Here is a 23,678-nt window from a genome sequence, read left to right as displayed (position 1 = left end):
TAGACTTGGCACATTCAACATACAAATGGTACAGACAGTCCGGTTCTGCGGCGGGTATAAATGGCTGGAAGATCGAGCCAATCAGCATTGGTATTTTACTGGTAAAAAAAACTGTATTACTGATGTGCGTGCACTGATTGGCTGTGTAGTAGCGCCGCTCTACAGCTCAGTAGAGGTACTACATGCTCTGTACTGCTATCTACCTGTGCCAGGTTGAGTTGCTCCTTTGGACACAAGGCAGGGCAGTCCGTATTACTTTTCTGCTACACTTTGCACTGGACCCTGAAGAAGCTCCTGTCCTCAACATAGAAAGTGATTGACAGCTTCTGGCAGCTCTTTCTGACGTCTATATGTAAGGACTTGCATTATGTGTATTAGTTATCTGCTAAATCGCCTTTTTTTTCTTATTTTAAGTTGACATTTTTGGGGCTGAGGAACCAATTACTAGTTTTCCATAGAGTTATGGTCTCAAATTACAATATTTTCAAAGTAAAACTAATTAATTTTGTAACTTGAGGGACCACGTAATCAAGTAAAATAATATTGCCTTTAAAAAGAGGAATGACTTTCTACCTATAGAATCTCAATTATTAGCAGCGAAGAATACGAACATTGCCCAAATTTAGTTACTTGTTTTGGAACTGTTTGGGAACTTAGAAAGTGACTTGACAAGCGGCAGCGGCAGATCCACCATCAGATCGCGTGTTCTGGTTCCCAGGCAATTGTATAATACCCAAATCCATTGCTGATCTCCTGCTGTCTCTTTGCAAATTTCAGTGGGAAATCAGACTTGTAGTTAAAGGGAATACCACAGTTTCCCATGTGAATTCTCACCTGCCTGTTTCTTGTAGGTCTTATATAATAAGATATTGGGCAGATTGTGTTTGGGACGTTGCATAACAATTCAAAAATGCACTGAATCTCCTCCAGGCTGCTTACTACAAACTATTCATTTCTGCCCCTCCCTGCAGTGGGCTGCACGCTGCCTATAACATGCTGCTTGCTGCTGCACAGGGCACGGTTTGCAGCCTCTCCTGGGCCTTTCCTTGAGAGCACCATCTGTAACTCTCCAGCATCCTGAACATAATTTAGGATCATCTATATACAGTAACTACATGTAATCTGGCCTCCTCTACCTTTGTGATGTCTGGGAAGGGTGCATCATGGGACATGCAGTTACCAGAGCTACTGGCGACAGAAAGTGATTTCTACAATCAAGATGATGGACAAAAGTTGTATTATTCTCTTGTAAAAAATCTGAGTTTATTTAGTGAAAAATAGAACAATATTGTTATTGTGGGCTAGGTTAAAGGTTGGTGGGTCTGATTTTATATGCGTGCTGGAGTCTTTTTAAAAAAAATGTTATACATCATAATATTCTAAAGTACCGAAAGAGAATCAGCCATGCATGGGAGACATCATTTCTTCTTACTAGTCAAACCCATAGAAAAGATCACTGTTTATTTGGCAATTGTGAGATCTATGAGGTCTCCCTGGTGGTCAGAGTAGGACCCTTATGACTTTGAGGATAGATATTTCACAACCATCAATGTGTTGAAGTACAGATATAGCAGAACTGAACTGGTCATTTAACACTTTGTATATAAGTTTCTTGTGCATCAGAATGGTTCCCAAAAAGTGGGTGGGTGCCTATCTCACCTGCTGACCAGGAATTTTGTGGGCCAGTCAAGGTCTATAAGTGTTCCATCATGCTGGTAAAACCAGACACAGATTTAGCCCTATACACCCTACAGATGTTACCCTGCAGTGCAAGAGTCAATGGTGTAGGGACATAAGGCAACATCTGGTCCAGAATTGCTCTTCAGACATCTTGGTGTAAACTCTATAACCAGAGGTCTAACTTGTGATTTAAGCCCCACCAGAACATGAGTGATCCATCTCCTGCTTGTACAACACGTTGGACACAATGTGGATGGATCTGTTGCATTGAATTTAAAGCAAAATCACGACTCATGTGACCATATTACGGTTTTCCTTTCATCCATAGTGCAGTGTTGATAGTGCTCGGCCCAATGTAGCCAAGTTTCTTTCTAAGCAGGTGTCCTAGGGTCTCTTTTGGTCAACTCTGTCAGGGCATGCAGATGCCTCTACGTAGGTTGTTCAATATATACTTGAAGTATTTCCGGCAACTACTAAGAATGAATTGTGCTCCTTCAGCAACTGCTTGGAATAATTTGTGCCTCATTTAAGACTGGCTCTTAGCCAGACCTGTTCACATCACGTTTGAGTCTTCTATGCCCGACGTATACCTCTGACAGGTTAAGAATTTGTACTCGGCACACCTTGCTTGTGTTACAAAAATATAGCAGCGCTATACACGCATCATTTTGTACCGATCCAGTCCCCAGCACGGCTCAGTGCCCGACGAAGGTCTGTCTGACCGAAACGTCGACGTCGCACATACAGCCTCTGGCATCCATAATAAAAATAAAAATATATTTTTGTAACACAAGCAAGGTGTGCCGAGTACAAATTCTTAACCTATACCCGGGTTGGGACCCTACCTCGAGCACCCAAAGAAACCAGTGCCATCTGAACACAACCATGTATACCTCTGACATATACCTCTGACGTATGCCACTGCATAGACATAGAGTGGCATACGTCTCCCATAGGCTGCCATCTTAGAAGAACGTATAGAGTTGCGGGATGCCTCTGCATAGGAAAACAGTAGACTACGCTTTTCTATACAGCAAAAAATAATATTGTCGGGTGCCCTTTTTGGCCCGATGGAGGCTTTTGGCTTCTGTCGTGTAAATGGATCCCTATGACTGCATTTGCCATAGACGCCGGGAGCTTTTCCTGGTGTATATTCCAAACGTAGGGTTTAAATGTGATGTAAACATAGTAGCAAAGGCAGCAGCAAAACCTGGCATTGGAAAATTTATTTTGGGTATTGCTAAAATTTATTTGATGATTTGGCTATTAAACACCCATTGTATTATTAAAACAAAATAGCAAATACAAAAACACCCTTCTACCACACTATGAAGTCCTTCCGAGCCATTTCACAAAATACTACCTCTGCTGATACTGCACGTCACGTTAGTACACGCCACAGAGATTGGCCAATAACGGACGATGAGGTTTTCGGCTATACTCTGACCCAATTGGATAAATAAGGAACTAGTATTGGGGGATGTGACTTTTTTTTCTGTGAAGCTAATGAGATCAATGAAAAAAAAAAATCTCCCCCCAAAAAAAGACACCAGATATCCAAGACTCCAGTGCTACAGTCGGCACTTTGAACTTACAGTACTTTTTATAAATCTTCCGTGCAGCCTTTTATTACATCCACTTACTTTCAGATCCTGGATCCTTTGTTCTAAGGTGTCGCTCACTCTGTCCTCAGATAGTTTAGCACATAAGAGTTGGTCACACTTTTCTTCCACTTGCTCGATATATGGCGCCAGCTCCAAACACGATCCGGTGTAATCCTTCCACACTTGTAGTAAAGACCGAGCTGCTCGTAGATGCTCAGGGAGTCCCTCACCTGCGGCGACCCACCTGTTATTGCAAAAAGACCAATATGAGGTTAGAAATCATCTACACGGGGGAAACATCAATTGTATATTGGCTAGATCATAATGTGCAAGTCATAAAATGGGAGTTAAGGGGTTTCTGGCAGCTGCATACTCCCCACTGAAATAAACATGCAAGCTCGGCCGAGCCAAGCATGCATGCTTATAGAGGCGTTGGAAGAAATAAAGGTGGTCACATACATGAATTTGTCAGCCGAACACTCATTCGGCCGACAACTATTTAATATATATGGCCACCTTGAACCATACTTGTTATATCTATGATTCTATAATGATTGGTTCCGACTGACTGGAAACATGTTCAATTGGTCAGGACAATTATTAGACCTACTACAACATGTCTATTAAGTATTTGTAAAACGATCGTCTGGGAATTTGCATATGTCGCCACGTAAATGAACAATATACATCGGTATAACTAAAAAAGGTGTTCTGGGATTATCATTAAGTTGTCATAAGCATTTGATATGCTATCCGCTGATATATCATTACAACAATAAGGTACGAACCGGATCACAGTATTTAAAGCATGGTCTCTAATTCCCGAAACCCCAGATAAAGCCGGTAAGACAGCGAAACGCGTGGGGTCCTCATATCCCCATGGAACAATAGGCATAGCCTTTTCCTTGATAGCTTTTGTAACATCATATATATATATATTTATTTTACATGCTTTCTTTATATTGCACTGGTATTTATATTGTTCTGAGTGTGCATAAGTTAATTGTTATTTTTGGTATATTTTCTTATGTGACCTTTGGTTTACAAAAACTCTTTTCCATGAGTGAAGTCTCCTTTAGTACAGAAAAAATGGGGAATATCCTCCAGCTCACCTTGTCACAGGTATGGTATGGTAGTCAGCGCACGGATCCTCGTGTCGGCACACGCAAGGGGAACAGCAGAAAAAGGGAGTTGGAACCAGCGCTGGTTCCAACTCCCTTTTTCTGAAGTCTCCTTTAGCCTGATCAGGGGCTAGGACGTGGGTCTGGCACATGTTTATGCAACTTTAAATGTTCTTAAGGCCCTGTTCACACTGAGATTTTTGGCCCCGATTTTGACGAGCAAACCTCGGTGGAATCAGCGCCAAAACACGTCTGAAATCGCCCCCATTGATTTCAATGGCAGGCAGAGGCATTTGTTTTCCCGAGAGGCTTTTAGCCACTCTCGGGGGAAAAAAAACGCCATGTCCTTTCTTGCCACGGTCACTCCTCTAACCTCTCATTGAAATCAATGGAAGGCAGAGAAAACTGAGCGTTTTTCGCTACATTTTTTGCCCACGGTCCTTGCATTAGCTTTACAATGACCGCGGACGAAAAACAGCTTAAAAAAAGCGCCGACAGGTCAAAATCTGCTTTGAAATTCCTGAAGGAATTTTGAGTCCGATTTTTTTCTCTCTGCAAAAAACTCTGTGTGAATTAGACCGAATTCTGTCTGTTTTCTTTGTATTATGTAATGTTGTAATAAAGCCACTTTATTTGTATAAGAGGAGCGGTCTGATATACGTTTTCTCTTTTCTTGCAATTCTTGTGTCTAATTCCAGAAACCACTGACCGGCCATGAATTTCTCTGCGCTCCTGTTCCAGGACGTCAAAAGCGGTCTGACTACAGAGAGATTTCAAGCTACTCAGAGAAGCTCTCAGTTTACTCCACTTTTCTTCATGTTGCTCGGCTTCTTCTTGAATGGTCTATAGGACAGTAACAACATTATGAGGTATAGACTAGAAAAATAGATGATCACCTGGTGGATACCGTCACATGACAAACTAGATTTAACAAGACTACAATGTAGATGCAAAATTCACCATCAATGAATCAATCAAATCACATTTTTATTGTTTTAAGTAGATACAAACATTAAAGTATACAGGGCTAGACTGCAGCAAATGGGGCACTTGCCTCCACCACTGGTCAGCCGTGGTATTATTTAGGCCCTATTTTTGTGCACTATTATGTGGGCATTGTATGGCAGTATTATGTCGGAAGTAGCAGTATGGCGCTATTATTTGGGCGCTATTATTTGGGCAGTATTATTGCCAATTTGTCTTCTTCCAAAATAAAAAATGGGGGGGGGGGGGGGGGGGGAGTGGACCACGCGTTTTGCCCAAAATCTTGATCCAGCTCTAAGGTGTAATTAGTGTCTGGCCATCAGCGTTGCACAAACTTCACAAAGGGTGCCCGTATACGAAGCAGTGGTTGCCGCTCGGCCAAGCACATGGTTTTACAGTAAATTGCAACAATTTGGGGTAAACTGTCTGCACAGCCACTTAAACACATGTGAATACATACCTGTAACCTTTTTATCTGATGATTCAGACAGTTCATTGTTGAAGAGGGAGCCGTACTTTGGTTGACAACATATTGCAGTTTGACAGTCATCCTCTCGATCTGTTCATAGTTCTCATCATAGTCTTTCCAATGCTCCAGCACTGACAGGGTGGATGTCTTCAGCTCTGCAACCTGCAAGTCACATCAGTGATAGTTATAGTCAAATACTTCGATATAGGCTACAATAACCAATCACAGCACAATCCATAAGACAGAAAAAGTTTAGGCCTTTCAGAAAGCCCCACCCCATGCCACAAATTTATTAAAAGGTAGATTACATTTGCCTGTATTTTACATTGCATAAAAACCTAAGATGTTACACAACTACAATATGGAGACTATTCATGTAGAGCGTCAATGTATTGCTATATAGTGATAGTAGATTTCACTGTACTTTAGATTTGTCTGTTTTGAAGCTGCAATACTGACCTGCTTAGCAACCTGGTCCCTCTTTTTATATAGGGCTTCTGTGGTCAATACACCCTCATTGGAAACATTTTGGTCTCCTGTTGACGCTCTGTTTGCACCCAGGTCCTCGACCTCATTGGATTTAGCTTTCAGCTGTTCGTCCAACACCTATAATGCAAAAAAAATACTTTACTTGTATAATGTTACATAAATAAAATCATGTTCTGATTTCAAGACATTTTAAAAATTATATAAAAGAAATAAAAAAATTACAAAAAAAAAGTAATGTCATTATTGGAATCGCTCCTTGTAGGAGTGTGAGCAGATTTACCACCAGAGCCAGGCAGCAGCAAGCAGAAGACTTCATAACAGCCTCAGCACGGACGTAGCTATAGGGGGTGCAGAGGTAGCAGTGCCTGAGGGCCCTCTGCCACATAAGAAGTCATCAGTATTATAAATGACACATGGAAGGTAGGGGCCCTGTTAGAGATTTTGCATTGGGGTCCAGGAGATTTAAAGCGCACCTAACATTTCAGGAGATTTTCAGAATAGGCTGTCATATGTATGTACATGAAGAATAACTATTTATGGCCATTATGACGTGTTCTGCATTAGTTTGCAGTTTTCACCTCTGCAGACTCAATCTCAAATTTTTTTACCTAGTGGGCGGAGCCTAACATCTATCATGTCTTCTATACACTGCTCTCCTATCTCTATCACTATATATATATATATATATATATATATATATATATATATATATATATATATATTTAAGCTGCAGCAGCATGGAGGAGATTCTACAGCAGTAATGAGCAGTGTAGCTGAGAATCCAGCACGGGGTGACATAGAAATCTTCCCATCACGTCTGTGTCTCTCTCTGCTCCCTCCTTCCACTCCCCCTCCTCTCTCCATAGACTTACATGTAGATAGTCTGTTACTGACTCACTTTCTCTCTGCCCCCTCCCCTGCCAGTGAAGTGACACACCCCCACCTTCTGCAGCCCGTCAATTCTGCTCTGTAACCTGGGTCGGCTTGACAACAGGAGATGAGACACCTAGTGGTAGTAACTTCACACAGAATTTTCATAGATAAAACAACATTTTAACAGTAAGTAAATTACAGTGTTGTTCTATATCAGGTATATTATTAGATTAGCATGTGTTGTTTAAAAAGTTAGTGTCCATTTAAGTTATTAGTTTGAGCCTCTGATAGGAGTGGATAGAAATAGGACGCAGACAACCTATATTATCATTTAAGTCTGCAGAGTGCAATCAGGGCTGGCCTTAGGGGTGTGCGACCTGTGCGAGTGCATGGGGCGCTGCACCCTCCCAGCATGTAGGAGGCTCCACTGGGCAGCTCTTTTGAGCTCTATGTCCTGTGCTCTTGGTTACGCACATCGAGAAAACAAGAGCAGAGGAAGCAATAGAAGAGGAGGAAGCTCCGCTCACAGCCCAACCCTGCAGAAACCTGTGAGCCTGTCAGCAAGGGAGGAGGTAATTGCCAATGTGTGTATATAAGTCTCTGTGTTTGCATGTGTATATGTTCCAGTATGTGTGCGCCTGTGTCTACATATGTGTCTGCATGTGTATGGTATATGTCTCAGTGTAGGTGTGTATATGTGTCTGTGTGTGTGTGTATATATACACAGTCAAGTCAGGTTATTATGACCACCAGCTATTATCCAGAGTAACCGCCTTGTGCAGCACGGACAGCAGCCAGACGGGCTGGGAGTCACTCAATAAGGTGCTGGTAGGTTGTCTCAGGTATCTGGCGCCATGCTGGCTGCAGTGCATCCCACATTTGCTGTAGGGTGCGTGGGGGAGAATCCACAGAGCGAACAAGATGATCGAGGTGGTGCGACAGATGCTCAATTGGGTTCAAGTCTGGCGAATTAGGGGGCCAGGGAAGTACTTTGAAGTCTTAGTTGTGCTCTTCCAACCACTGTCGGACATTTCTAGCTGTGTGACATGTTGGGTTGGTCTTGCTGGCAGATTCCATCTGCCCCAGGGAAGACAAACAGCATGTATGGGTGGATGTGATCTGCAACGATGGATTCATACCCAAATCGGTTCAGCGTACCTTCCACATGGATGAGTGGGGGCGCAGAGAATGCCATGAAAAAATTCTCCAGACCTTAACGCTGCCACCACCAGCTTGTAATCTTCCAGCAATGGTTGCAGGGTGTTTGTTCTCTGATGTTTCTCGCCTGACACACCAACGTCCATCCGTTCGATGAAGCAGAAAATGTGACTCATCGGAGAAGGCAACCCTTTGCCAATCATCGGTGGTCCAAATTCGATAAGTGCCGTGTAAATTGAAGCCTTTTTTTTCTATGCACCTTTCTTAGCAAAGGAGCAGCGACCATCCGTCTGCATCGGAGTCCCATGCGCAGTAGGGTTCGCTGAACTGATGTTTTGGACACACGTCTGGTAGTCCCCTGGTTGATTTTCACGGTGAACCGCTCCACTGTAGCGTGTCGTTCGGCCGCTTGTAGGGGACGTTCACCTCTCACATCAATGGTACGTGGTGCTCCGCAGTTTCCACGTCGGTTATTCCCTATGGTGCCATTTGTCCACTCACGATACATTTTCACCACAGCAGCACGGGAACAGTTCGCAAGCTGCCCTGTTTGAAAAATACTGCCAACCTTGGCCCGAAAGCCAATAATCATCCCTCTTTGCAACTCTGATAAATCGCCCCTTTTACCCATGACAACAATGAATAATATGTGTTCAGGCAGCCTATCGCACACCTTATATACCCACCGAGCCAGCCCACAACACATCACTTCCTTTATAGGATACGTGCTGCCGACGTCGAAAGTAGGAGGTGGTCATAATAAGGTGACTCGACTGTGTGTGTGTGTGTGTGTGTGTGTGTGTGTGTGTGCGCCTGTGTGGGTATAGTTATCCCGGTGTTATCTGTGATGTTACATAGGACTGCAGGTAACATCTACTATATTATCTGTACTTAGAGAGTTATCACTGTGTGTTATCTGTGGTGTTACATAGGAATGCAGGTGAAACTACTACATTACCTGTAGTCAGAGAGTGGTCACTGTGCTATTTGCCTGCTTGTCTACATATGTGCCGTTATGTATGTACAGTATATATGTGGTTAATTTTATGTTTGTGGCGGGCAGCAATAGAGAGTCCCGCAGTGGGCGCCATCTAACCTAAGGCCGGCCCTGTGTGCTGTGGTGATATATTTCTGGTTCCATGGACCGTAAAATGAACGATCTAAAAGTAGTACAATTTTAGAGAAGGATCCGACCATGTAAACCTACAAATATTACTGTCTACTTTGTCAATAAAGAGCAATTGCAACTACAAATTATTAACAATCATACCATCATAATCCTAAGTGACTGAGCCATAGTGCTGAAATTGTGGACCATGATGTTTCAGGACAAGGATAACAACCTGGTTCCAAATGATACAAATCAAACATGTTTCAATATTTATGTCAGCAGGAAGTTGTTAACGCTACTTTGCTACATCACGGAATCATAATACGGCCGTGTGGTTGGATCTTAGGCTAACATTTACAATGGAACAATATCTCCAATGATACCTACGATTGGTGAATGGGTTGTGGAAATGGACCTACTGTGTAGAATGGAGTCTCTTCTTGCAGAAGACAGAGGCAGCTATGACGCGGTGCTTTATCTATGGAACGCATGGTCATCCTTCAAATCTGGTCCTCATTTCGCAGACTGGTTGAGATAGAGTATTCCATATGGTGGTCTATATAGCTAGGTCCTGATTGGGCTTCATCAGAAATGGAGGCGGTACAATATTCCTCTTGTGGTAATGTCTCTGCTCCCAGCACTCATTAAGATTCCTCATTTTCTTTCCCTTGCTCTTCTTTTGTCCGTCTTCTCTTCCCTTTCTTTTTATCTTCTTTTGGTTTGTCTTAATCTTTCCTCTTCTTACCTGTTCGGGGGGGGGGGGGGGGGTCACTTTTCACAATATGTGTCAAGTCAGGGAATATGTGCCTTGCAAATATAGAAAGGCATTCTCTACCTCATGTGCCATGTGCCCGACTGTATATTTTTCTAAATGCAGGTGACAACTGCCCCGGAGTAACAAGGATATTGATGTACATAAGCGTTTGCTTCTATCTATATGATAGGATTTGTTTTGATTTGATATGTTCTGTTCTGATCGATTACGAAAGTATTCACGCACTTTATTCTTGTTCTCGTGTGTTTGTAAACTTTACAATAAAAATCTAAATAAAAAAATAAAAAAAATATCTCCAATGATAGGTCCCATCGATGTGAATATTGTGGCTTGTATACCCTCCCCTGATGAGCTACCTGACTATATAGGGGGGACGTTGCATTGAGGAGGTTGGATGGTGGTTCGGCGAAAATATCTATATTTATGGCCAGGTTGAGTAATAAAGTGGTTCCTAATTTTTGACCACGCAAGTCAAAGCTTCTACGACAGGTTCCCAAAATCTGATACACATCACACATACTGGAGGCTCATTGGAGAGGACAGGACAAATAATAATGAAAGGATCCATAATGTGCTTCATCATCTCAGCTTTTGTCTACGAGATGTGCAGTAGACGTAGCTGGTGGTTATATAACATCATGTAAGTCTGAAGATTACATTTGATCCTCATGCAGAATGTTTCATTCATGAAGAGTCCAATGTTAGAGATTTAGTTGCACAATATTGTCAAAGTCAGGAACAGTAAAAGAAAAATATATATTTTTACAGTGAAGGTTTTATAGGTGGCTCAGACAATAACATTTCACGGACATTTATTTCCAAAACAACCAGTGTTTTACTAAAGGAACAAAATATCCATCCTCGGCCACTTTGTACAATTGCTGCCTTGTTTGTCCTGTACTCAAAGCAATATAATCTTCAAGTTCAACCTGTAGTCTGAGAATGGCTTTCAGAAAAAGAGGCGCTGACACTCTGTATGTTAGACATCCCATAGCCTACAAAGTATAAAGGCCACTTCATATGGAACCGGAATCAGAACGTGGCTCTTTGGGTCCACCGAAGGAAATCATTCTGAGGGCCCACCCTCCATCTATAAAGAACATGTGTACATCCACTTTTAGGCTCAATGCACACAATGCGTATTACGTGCGGTTTTGCAGTCAATTTCCATGAAGTAAATTGACCTGCGTTGCGTATTTTCGACACCGCGACATGTCAATTTATCCCGCAATTCTGCTTGCAAATTCTATCTTCCTAGTTCTGGAGAAATATGCAGCAAAACCCGCAGCATGAAAACGCTGCGATTTACACAGAAAACCGTAAAAGCTGCACCGAAAAACGCCTGAAAAAACGGCACATTCAGGTGCATATTTTTTGCCTCGAATTTCTTGCTGTTTCCTGTAGTTTTGCTGCGTATTTTCTGCAGCAAAATACGCAACGTGTGCATGTAGCCTTAAAATTTGCTGTTATTACTGCACTCGCAAGACATATGAATAAGATCTAATAGGCGATTTATGAATCAACACATAAGCGACCCTAGTGAGAAGTGATTAACTCCAAAGTACAGGTTGTTTTGATAGCATCTCCATAGAATGCAGATCAAGAATAAAGACTAATACTACTGTGATATCATTACAATAGAACGTGGTTTACAAATAGACATTCTACTGTGACATCATCAAATTAGGACACAGCGTAGAAATAAAGAATACTACTGTGATATCATTACAATAGAACACAGCCTAGAAATAAAGAGTACTATTGTGACATTACCACAATAAAATCCAGCCAAGGAATATAGGCAAAGACTATTGTGACATCATCAGATGATAACAAATTTTAGGAATAAAGACAAACACTATTGTGAAATCCTCTGATACTTTGGTGGCCCTGCAAGGAATAGGAGATAGATGATAGATAGCTAGATAGATAGATAGATAGATAGATAGATAGATAGATAGATAGATAGATAGATAGATAGATAGATAGATAGATAGATACGAGATAAATGCATAGATAGATAGATACGAGATAAATGGATAGATAGATAGATACGAGATAGATAGATAAAGATAGATACTAGATAGATAGATAGATACATACATACGAGATAGATAGATAGATAGATAGATACATACATACGAGATAGATAGATAGATAGATAGATAGATAGATAGATAGATAGATAGATAGATAGATAGATAGATAGATAGATAGATAGAGCAGAGGCAGACAGAGAATGATTTGAGCCCCTGGGGATAAACACCCTTAGGAGAGGGGCCCCTGCTGATCAGAACAATAAGGATCATGTGGTGTTATTGCGAGTGCCGCGTCCCCTTCGCTATTTACACAGGTACAGTAGCCCATACCACTCAAGTGAATAGATAGTTTGTATATGTTGATATCCCAGAGATGCCCTTCAAAGGCCATGGACCCTTCACCCACTATCACAGCCATGATACACTTGAGTTAAACTACAGGGTGGGCCATTTATATGGATACACCTAAATAAAATGGGAATGGTTGGTGATATTAACTTCCTGTTTGTGGCACATTAGTATATGGGAGGGGGGAAACTTTTCAAGCTGGGTGTTGACCATGGCAGCCATTTTGAAGTCGGCAATTTTGTATCCAACTTTAGTTTTTTCAATGGGAAGAGGGTCATGTGACACATCAAACTTATCGAGAATTTCACAAGAAAAACAATGGTGTGCTTGGTTTTAACGTTACTTTATTCTTTCATGAGTTATTTATGTCATTATGGGTGTCAGGTCCGAGCATTCCTAGATGAACCGTTTCCTGGAAAGTGGATTGGTCGTCGTGGGCCATTTGAATGGCCCCCTAGGTCTCCCTATCTGACCCCCTTAGACTTTTATCTTTGGGGTCATCTGAAGCCAACTGTCTATGCTGTGAAGATACGAGATGTGCAGCAACTGAAACTACGGATACTGGAAGCCTGTGCTAGCATTTCTTCTGCGGTGTTGCTATCAGTGTGTGAAGAGTGGGAGAAGAGGGTTGTATTGACAATCCAACACAATGGGCAGCACTTTGAACACATTTTATAAGTGGTCAGAAACTTGTAAATACCTCATGAAAGAATAAAGTAACGTTAAAACCGAGCACACCATTGTTTTTCTTGTGAAATTCTCGATAAGTTTGATGTGTCACATGACCCTCTTCCCATTGAAAAAACTAAAGTTGGATACAAAATGGCCGACTCCAAAATGGCCGCCATGGTCAACACCCAGCTTGAAAAGTTTCCCCCCTCCCATATACTAATGTGCCACAAACAGGAAGTTAATATCACCAACCATTCCCATTTTATTTAGGTGTATCCATATAAATGGCCCACCCTGTACAATGACAGCTAACATGTTTTAGAGGGGTTTTCCAGGAATAAAAAAATATTGCTACTTTCTTCCATAAACAGCGCCATACATGTCCACAGGTTGTGTGTGGTGTTGCCGATCATGTCCCATTCCCTTCAATTGAGTGAGCTGCAATACCAGACACAGCCCATGAACAGATGTGGCGCTGTTTCTGGAAGAAAGCAGGAATGTTTTTCTAATCCTGGAAAACACCTTTCAAAGACAACAAGCTTAAGTGAATTGTTACAGGTACTAACAGATGCAAATGTTTACCTAAATAAAGTTTTCTGTGTATAACATTAATGTATGGAAAACTTTGGACAAAATCATATTCCAGTTGTTAACAGGAGGTTTTACTTTAAGTAACACAGAACTAGAAAAATACACAAAAAAACACCCGGGGAGATGTGGAAGGTTCAGGCAAGAGCAGAATCAAACACTTGTGATTTTGTTAGAAAAACTCCTGATAGGTTTGAGCTGTTGTCGGCACTTACCATGCACTCTGCCAACACACTCTCAGCAGCTGTTAGACTTGATGGCCTATGCAATTTTTTCAGTCTTTGCTGTTGGGCATCGAACCAATTGCTTACTGTCTGACTCCTACTTTCTTGGGCTGATATGCTTTCAAGAGCCTGTTCCAAATGTTGAATCTGAAAAGAGAGAAGTGCTATAGTTCTCACCACGTCCTCAATACAGAAACATAAATCCCAGTAACCTAGAACGACTATTCGAGTGGAGTGACACTAAGAACCTGTCCATTGTACCCTTTTATGTAATGGAGAAAAAGTGCAAAACAAAAGCAAGGACTTAGTTGTTGAAGAAATGACTTGCAGAAGTGCAAAAATCAATAAAGCGGATTCAATAATTGCAGATAGGACTCGAATTCTATCATTAAATTCGGCCGTCTGGTTTAGAAAGCTTATTTTCTAATATCCTACATATAGGAAGTTCTGAGTTGAGGACCTTCATCTACTAGCCAGAGCGGCTACAAAAAGCATCTCTTACTCTGGAGGACTCGGCATGTACATGCATTACACAGACAGCCTATTGATTTCAATGGGAACTGTGTAATTCTTCATTGCCCCAGCAAGCACCCTTCAACCCGTTTTCATGCACCCTTCAACCCGTTGGGTCACGTGATCTCGGTTCTGACTCCCTAAATCATGCAGCGTCCATGCAAGTTGATGAGACTCACATCGAGACTGATAGACTTGTAATGAGATACGGACTTCCGATCCCCAAGCAGACGCTGTAGGATTCAGGGAGTCAGAATGGAGATTGCGTGACCCAACGTTGGCCGGGAACGGAGCAACTACCTGCAAAATAAAGCAACACGTAAGCCAATTCACTGGACTACCTTGCACTTTATCACATATTCAAATGGGGGTGTGGAAAACTTGCACATACTTGACTTTACTTATGTTCTACTCATTTTGAATATTATCAGTCTAAATCTGAATCCTCGCCTATAGCGTTTCTCTGCTGCATTGATATTTATAATTCTTTCCCACAGCAGATTTCTGTATGGTCTCGATTATAAAAAAAAAATACACCTCCCAGAATGCAAATATCAGATACTGAATCAGCAGGAACTGCAGAATGATATGAAGTCAGAGCAAAGATGAAGATAGCAGATACGTGAAAGTAAGACATGATGTCACTCAAGATCATGGTGTCACTCAAGATATAGAATAAGTAAAGCAAAATATTATAGATTTTGTTATGACATGATGGGGCAGATTTACTAAGCTGTCTAAGGTTTAGACAGCAGAAACTTAAACCAGGCAGTCTGAAGATGTGCCAAATTTATCGCAGTGGTGCACAGTGTATGATAAATTTGGTGAATCTTGCTAGACACTTTCCTCTTCCTTACACCAACTCTTGGTTAGTTTTGTTTTAGTATTAGGTACATTTTTAAGCCGTACCCCCTTTCTAAACACTTTTTAAAAGTGTCTAGTGAGGCGCAAACATCTGTTCTTAAATTAGTCTAAAATGAAATGCAACATTTTTCAACACATTCTAGATGCAGACACAGTGGAAATTCTGCCCCAATATGTATATAATATCTATATATAAAAGTATAAAATGGCGTTCAAAAGTGAAAATACAGACGCCGCACATACCTCTGCATTGGTATTTCCCTGCATTTCGTTCCATTGTAGATTGAAGTTGCCCAGGAGTTCTGCAAGCTCTGTCCGCTTATAGCGTTTGCTTTCAACATCACCCACACTAAGCTGGAGTAATGACTGGTTGACAAAATCAACAATCCACTGCTTGTGGCTCATTTCTCTTCGCAAACCCTGCCAAAGGGACAAGTATGGAAAGCCTTCAAATTAAAGGGCCACTTACATAATACATAGCTTTCATAACACATCTTTATAGTTGCTGGAGATCCATATCCCTTGCTACTCTTCACATTGTCAGAGTAAAAGAGAAAAAACTGACTGCCTACAGCCACCACTAGGGGGAGCTCGCTGCAAACTTTTTTTTATACACTAGTAATAAACTTAAATATCTATGCAGTGAGCTCCCCCAGTGGCAGCTGCAGGCAATTGCAGGAAAATAAGTTAAGTGCTAGGCTCTCTCCTATATTGGGCCCCATAGCGGTCACGTGATCCGCCTCTATAGTAGGTACATCACTGAGATCTGCTTAATCTTTACAAAGTATATGTCCTATAAACATATGATAAGACTATAATGTTTGAATAGACTAAATGTTTAGATTTACATCACTGCATCATTATGTCACTTTACACCTAATCTTACCTTATATCTCTGAAGAAGGCATCTGATGTCAGCTGCGGTGGTCGGAATATTCTTTATAGATTGAAGTTCTCTTATTTCGTTGTCTTCTTTCATCCAGTCCATTAGTTCTCCGATTGCTTCAAGTGATGGAAGTTTCTCCACAAGTTGCTGCAAGACCAATTTAAAACGTCTTAGGCCAGGGTTAAAAATAGTGAGAGCTTAGACTAACTGTTGAGGTGGCTATACCTTACATACAGAAAAAGATCTTCATGCATATTTAAAGGGGTTCTCCACGCACGGACAACTGATGACCTATCCGTATATGATCGGTGTGGATCAGACACCCGGACCCCACACCGATCAGATGCTCAGGATGTTATGATGGGTATGCCGTAGTCAGAGCCGGAAGCAGATGCCTCTGACTACTGCATAGCGGCCTTGCTGCAGAGCTGCTGTACTGCAGCTTGGCCTCTATTCCGTGACTGGAGCCATCTGCTTCCGGTATGGACATCTGGAGGCAGCTGATCGGTGCAGGGTCTGCGTGTCGGACCCCCACCGATCATATACTGATGACCTATCCTGTGGATAGGTCATCAGTTGTCCATGCATGGACAACTCCTTTAGAATCAAGGAGAAAGGTAAAAAAAAGTTGCACACAAGTTGCATAAGGCTGGGGCTAGAAATAGACTTTTGTTTCGCTGTCTATAGGAATTGAGGCATTAAGTAGCTTGATATCCTCTTCACAATTGTTCCTGACAAGTGTGTAGCTCTGAAGTTAAAAATAAATCGCTAGTGAATAACTTGTCCGGAGCGATTTTGAAGAGATTTAAGCTACTCAATGCACTGTGGACAGCGATTTATCGCTCACAACAAAAGAAAAGTCTATGTCAAGCCCCAGCCTAAAGCCAGGGCTACACAGACCTTTTTGTAGTGCTACTGATTGGTTTTAACTATTGAGCTACAGAATTAATACATTGAGTTGCAAGCAATCTTGTGGACTGCAGCTGTCGCTCAAGAGTTAAAAATAAATTAGTAATAATACAAAAAGTCTCAGTGTAGCCCTAGCCTAAAAGATATGTGGAAGTCATGTAACAATTATTCAGTATTATTCATCATCAGTATAGAAAAGGGTTCTTTACAGTAAGAGTATTAACTATCAGGAACCCAACTTCACCCTATAAGGATCCTCATCCGCTATGCAAGAGCTACACCTAGACTTTTTATAGTGTTACTGATTAATTTTAACTATTGAGCTACAGCTGCAGTTTAAATGAATATGTACATTGTGTTGTGGACTGCAGCTGTCATTTAATAGTTAAAATCAATAAGAAGCGCTACAAAAAGTCTGGGTATAGCCCTGGCCTTAGTAAGGACTCTCTATACTTATTGACATCGGAGAATCAGCACAGTCCTTCAGAGGTGTGGATAGATGGTAATTATGGAAAACTATTAAACAGGTCCACAAGAGTTTAGACACAACATAGTGAATGCCAGGAGAGAAGATTGCACGTGGTCATGGAGACTGATCCTAAAACCCCTTTTCTATCCACACATATGGCATGCCTCCCAATATTTATATCCCCATTCACAAGACACTTTTATGCCTTGCCCCCTATCAGCACAGGGAGCCCACAAAATGCCCACTTTGTGACCCGCGAAAAACAGGAGATTTGGGAGGTGGTGTCTTCACCTGGTTAAATTATCTGAGGTTCAAATATTAGAATTCTGATTGTAAATGATAAGAGTGATCATAAGAAATCACAAAAACCAAATACTGTCTCATGTGACGACTGAAAGCAATTCACCTAAGAACAATTCTATGGTACATTATATTCACATATTTTTTATGGAAACAGTCAACCTGGATTACGATAAGAACAGCTCCTTACTTGTTGCAGCTTGTCTTGAGTAGCAGGCAATGCGGCTATAAGATCTGTCCAACCTTCCTCAAACTTTGTCAAGCTCAGTTTTAGGACTGAAGTATCAGATTCCTTCAGACGGAGAAGCTGGTTACCAGCGTTCACTACTGAGGTCTTTAAAGAAGATTTCTGGTCCACATCATTTGTAAATTCCTGCAAACGTAAAACAAACAACATTTGCGTAATACAACCCATGAATCACAAGTAAAGGTGCCCATACATGTTAAACAATTCTTGGTGGGAACGCGCCATTTTCATTGGGATTGGCCAATGATCTTATGTGTATTTCGTTCCACCCAACTCTCCGCCGACGGCGGGAGGTTGGAGGGGTAGTTGAAGGATCAGGGATGTTGGAATTTGTTCCCACGAGGGATAAGCCATATTTCAATCATTTGTTTTATATTACTAATCTAAGATCCTTTTTGGAGTCCATCTACTGTACATCTCTCGTCACCAGCATCTTCAGTAGCCGATCAAATCATGGCAATGATCTCATCAGCAGGAGAGGAGTGTGTTGGTTTTGTAAGTAAGCAGTGACCTGCTCACTTATAGGATTATGTAAGTGAGACCAGGGCTTTATTTGGGAGGGTCAGGATCCTAAAGCAGGCAGAGAGGAACAAACCTCTAGCCAATCAGATCATGGAATTGATTGCAGCAGCATGGAATTAGTATGCTGATCTTGTGGGAGGCAATGACCGTTACACTATGTTGGTGGGAGAAAGGCTGCACATTATGGGGCAATGTCATAATATAAAGATGAAAGTTGAGACAAGAGAGTGGTCAAAGACCGAATTGAAGATTAGTGAATTAGGAGTCCCCCATCAGCACAACATACTTCAGGAGACGAGGATGTTGATCTTTTGGTGGGCAGTAACCTGCCAACTCATGTTGGCGAGAAGAGGACTGGGTATGATAGCGGACAGAGTAGGGGAGACCTAGAGACCTCTAGGGGAGAAGATTGGGTTAGACTGATGTAGGATTAGGAGATCAAATGTGTATACGTATTCAAATTCATACATCCAACGCAGTCTAAATTTTTTCTAATAACCATTTCATTTTCCAGTACTTGTTCACTCTTTCCACGACTTCCATGATGACCACATCTCTAGGTATTTCAAGCCTTTATAAATGACTTATGGTCAGAATATTTATAATCCCATTAACATGTGGTAGTGGTTGGGTTTATTGTTGGAAAAATCTCTGCTCTATCTCCTGCAGAAAATTGAATAGTTTGAACTATTCTTGTATTATTTTTCAGTTTTCTGTAGTGTCAAGTGTTTTTGGCATGGGGACATTTAGAATGTAAGAGTTTGGTTTAGGATATGAAGAGATTTAGTAAATCATGTCAGGAAAGACCCAACAGAAATATCAGTTTGTTGATCTCTGGCATGCAATACAGTTGTAATGTTTGTACTGGATGCTCTGAGTGCTGAGTGAGAATAAAGTGTAAACCTTTTACTGGCAATATCTACGAAACTGCTGGAGAATTAACCACTGCATTGCCCCAATTCACATAGCCCGTGCAGACTCCTAAGTAGACCAAAAGAAGAATATCCTATAGAAGGGTAGATTATAGGTATATATGTCCAGTGATATTATGAAAGCATTAGTAAGTAGCACCAAGCTGCCTTCCGAGGCTCTAGAGACATTTGTAACGTCCCATTTTAATACAGATGAGCTAAGGAAGACTAACAGGCACTATTAAACATGTTGGGTCACAAAATAATATATTGTATTTTTTGGCCTACTTTTAGATTACTTGGTCTGCCTTGGCATCATGCAATTAATATAAAGACTGACAGAACTGATTTGACATATAGGCAGAATATTAGATGACTACTTTCCTAGTGTAGCTAGGAGAGAAAGGTAACAGGGTCTGTGACCCAAGTGCTGGGCGCCCAAAATCCATGATATACCTTGGCCTGGGTACTTAGATACAGGCCTTGGGCAGTGTAATGGGTCTTTGCCCCAAGTGAAGAAAAGAATATTGGTTGGACATTGTCTTCCCACAATGCAGTGGGAGAACAGCTTAGGCCCTCCCTTTTCTGTAAAACTCTTGTTTCACTTGCACTAGAACTGGAGGGGGAAGACAAAATGAATGACACATATGAAGAAATTCCCTTTAAGAGTATGAGAATGGTTAGTGCGTGTATTTTCAAGGTCACCAATATGGCTATTCACATTTGCCAATCTGGATTTTTTCTTTTTTCAGGACGATTTATATACAAATTGCACTGCACTGCTCCAAGGATCTTTCAGAAGACAGGATTGGCTTACAAACAGACCATTTGTGTACTTTAAAGAGTAACTGTACTTTCCAAAGTCTTTTTATATGTCAAAAATAAATTTTAGGAATTTTGATCGGCGAGTATCCAGGTGCCAAGATCTCCCACCAGACTCCTGCATCTTCGGCTGTTATCGGCGCTCCTCGTAAGGCTGAAGATAGGCTCATTGACTTTCTTTGTGAGCCGTCTTCAGCCTAACAAGCAGAACCGATCACAACTGAAGATGCAGGGCGCTCAGAGACGGTGGGGGTCTCATAACCCGGACCACCATCAATCAATACTTCTGAAATGCCTCTATAACGTATTAACAAGAATAAATAAGATCTTAAGAAGAATTAAAGAGGGTTTATCACTATTAACTTTTATCATCTATCCAGCCTTCCTGATTCCCCCCAACCTCGAAAATGGTGGACCCGAGTTCTTCATCTTATGGTTGGCTTTTAGTGGGGAGAATGGAGCATGCTGTGGGTCCACTCCATACAAGTCTACAGGAGATGTGAAAACAGCTGATCGAGTTGAAGTGCGATCGGTGGGGGCCCCAGAGGTCGACCTCCCTGTGGATTGGTGATCAATTTAATGGGTAACCCCCCTTTAAGGATCAGCTTGAATTGAATGGGTAATATTAAAATAATTATGCCTTGGCGGTTGCCTTACAAAAAAGTTGGTCAAGTTGTTTTTGATGGTGTTGAGCTTCTGAGAAGCATCCAGTGACTGAATCCTACTGCTGTTTAGCTTCTGCCTGGCAGATTCCAGCCATACCGATAATTCATGCGAGTCCTGGTTATAACTGAGGAAGGAAACAAAAAAAAAATTAGCACTTCTATTATAACACAATCTTTCTATATAAAAGGTACGTAAAATAACTATCTCCTTAAGTACTGTAATATAATTATCTAATGGAAATCTAAAATAGGATGCCGCGTTGCCATTTGGAATGACTCTTGCTCACAACACAGCCATCTCTTTGTGTTGTAAATTGTTTGCATTTCTGGAATTCATTCATTCCATACTTCATTCAGTCTTCAGAAATCTTATTTACTTTTTAGGATACAAAACTAAACTCTAAAAATAATCTGCAAGAAAATGTCTGCCTCCGCGAAGAGTGAAGTCACTTCAAAAATTCCATTAACTCATATGAAGAATAGAATAATTGACTAATATGTGTCCAGGTAGAAGAATATTTTAATGGTGCTTTATGTGTCCTTTAAATTGTTTCTTTTTATTAGAAAAAAAACTATAGAGATCAGATTTTTTAAAATAGTAGAAATATTTCCAAGAATTTGTTCTGGAACAAAACATTTTTTATTTTTCAAGGGAATAAAAGATGGTTTTGTGTTTTTGAAGAGTTTGAAACCGGAAATTGACAGAAGGTATAAAACACGATACAGTTACTTAGTGATTCAGACCTTGCCAAATGGCCAACGAGAGACTCCAATCTGTGCAGTTCATGGTTGACTTTCTTGGTTAGTTGTGACCACTGCTGTTCCATCTTGTTAATCTGTCCGTCCAGTTCGGAGCAAGCCACCGCGCTTTGTAACTTCTTACCAGCCACAATGGCCTGGCTTAGTCTGGATTCATTCTCATCAATATGCTTTTGAATTTTCTGGAATGGTAAGATAAATAATTGTTAATATTTTCTATTGTACTTTTGGTTAGTGTAAGGTTTACATAGCTATGCATTCTTAGAATGAGGTCACTCTGACGATCGGCTTCTCCAACTACTAGCTGCTACCACCGGGGTGAGCTCAGTGTGGCGCTGTAATACACGTCGCGTTTGGTCTGCTAAAGTAGGAGCCGCAATTTGCAGCAGCTCGATGCTCTAAATCATAAAGGGGGTCCCGACGTCCATATGTCTTACTAGGGCGACCCCTATAAAGGGTATTTCCTGCCTATTTTCCATCATCTGGAAACATAAGGCAAACAGTGGCATTCATTAATTTGTATCTCGCTGTAAATGACAGCACAGCGTGATCTCGATGTGTTGTGTGAGTAAGTCACACACAAACGTTACCGAAGTGTCGGGATTGTGAATAGACATCACGTCCTGGTTGGACGCGATGTCTATTTACTGTCAAGACACTTCAGTAACGTCAATGTGTGAGTATGTGTCTGCACATAGTGAACAACGCAGGATCACTATGTGCAGAGTAAATGAATGGAGAGAAGTGTATGATGCTGATTGGTCACTGATTGGTCAGCGTCATACACTTCTCTCCACAACGCCCACTTGGTCAAAAGTAAAAACACGCCCAGTTGTCTATTAAGAAAGTCATTCGCATAAAGCTAAAATAGGTCATCACTTGGTGAAAATAGATTGTTTTTCTATATAAAAAACACTGCTGTAATCTACATTACAGCGCCTATCACATCATGTACAATATAGACCACTTATAATGTGGTGACAGAACCTCTTTAAGTGATTCTATTTGCAACAATGCTGATAATACAGAAGTTTTGAACCAATGGGAATTTTTCTTAATCATCTGAAAACGTATCAGACATATTTAGGAAGGTTTCCTCATTGCTAGTCATTATAGTTATGGCTTTTTTAAATATCTTTCCAATAAAGTTTTCACCATCTATCAGCTGTCAGAGTGCCTAGGGTTACCTGGTACTGTTTTAGCCGTTCGGTAACCCTTTCTATTGATTCTTCAACCAAACTGCTCGTGGGGATCATGGCTTCCACAGCTTCATATTTCTTACTGAGATAATCATATCTTAAGTCAAAGTCTTTCCAGTTCTGTTGGTGTGAAGAACAGACATGATGTGTTATTAGTCAGTATGGTGACACACAGGTGGAGTTCCTGGACCATAACTAAGTCATTGCTGTTAATACTACCTTTATTACAACCATCATATTAATACAGTGGTCATCAGAGTGTTGTCTCAGGGTACCCGCATCTTGTGTCGCACTCTCCACACGCTCTTTGTCAGGATCCGGACTTGATTTTTGTGATGAGACGGCTTGTAGAAATTGAGCTTGACTTTCCAGGTGACTGAAAAACTTCTGTTTTAGGAAAGAAATAAGGAATCTTTACCGTAAAACCGGAAACCTGCCGGAACGGTGACGAACGGAAACCAGTAGCGATGTTTCCGT

At 41.2% G+C, this 23,678-nt stretch overlaps 1 protein-coding gene across 3 annotated transcripts in view; it reads right to left on the bottom strand.

Annotated features, from left to right (window-relative positions):
• SYNE2 (spectrin repeat containing nuclear envelope protein 2) overlaps positions 1-23,678 on the bottom strand; it is a 257,014-nt gene that overhangs the window by 51,068 nt on the left and 182,268 nt on the right. For all 3 annotated transcript variants that reach the window (XM_075843762.1, XM_075843764.1, XM_075843763.1), the window contains exons 76-87: positions 23,421-23,588; positions 23,190-23,321; positions 21,988-22,184; positions 21,236-21,368; positions 18,267-18,449; positions 16,399-16,545; positions 15,756-15,932; positions 14,127-14,282; positions 6,318-6,464; positions 5,850-6,020; positions 5,115-5,248; positions 3,324-3,528 (exon numbers count right to left, since the gene is read on the bottom strand). In XM_075843762.1, coding sequence (XP_075699877.1) covers positions 3,324-3,528; positions 5,115-5,248; positions 5,850-6,020; positions 6,318-6,464; positions 14,127-14,282; positions 15,756-15,932; positions 16,399-16,545; positions 18,267-18,449; positions 21,236-21,368; positions 21,988-22,184; positions 23,190-23,321; positions 23,421-23,588 — 1,950 coding nt within the window. The remainder of the gene's footprint in view (positions 1-3,323; positions 3,529-5,114; positions 5,249-5,849; positions 6,021-6,317; positions 6,465-14,126; positions 14,283-15,755; positions 15,933-16,398; positions 16,546-18,266; positions 18,450-21,235; positions 21,369-21,987; positions 22,185-23,189; positions 23,322-23,420; positions 23,589-23,678) is intronic.

This window comes from Rhinoderma darwinii, chromosome 12 (genome assembly GCF_050947455.1).
Source record: "Rhinoderma darwinii isolate aRhiDar2 chromosome 12, aRhiDar2.hap1, whole genome shotgun sequence".
Taxonomy (NCBI): Eukaryota; Metazoa; Chordata; class Amphibia; order Anura; family Rhinodermatidae; genus Rhinoderma; species Rhinoderma darwinii.
The sequence above is the reverse complement of the archived record's forward strand: the minus strand, read 5'-3'. Positions and strand labels throughout refer to the sequence as shown.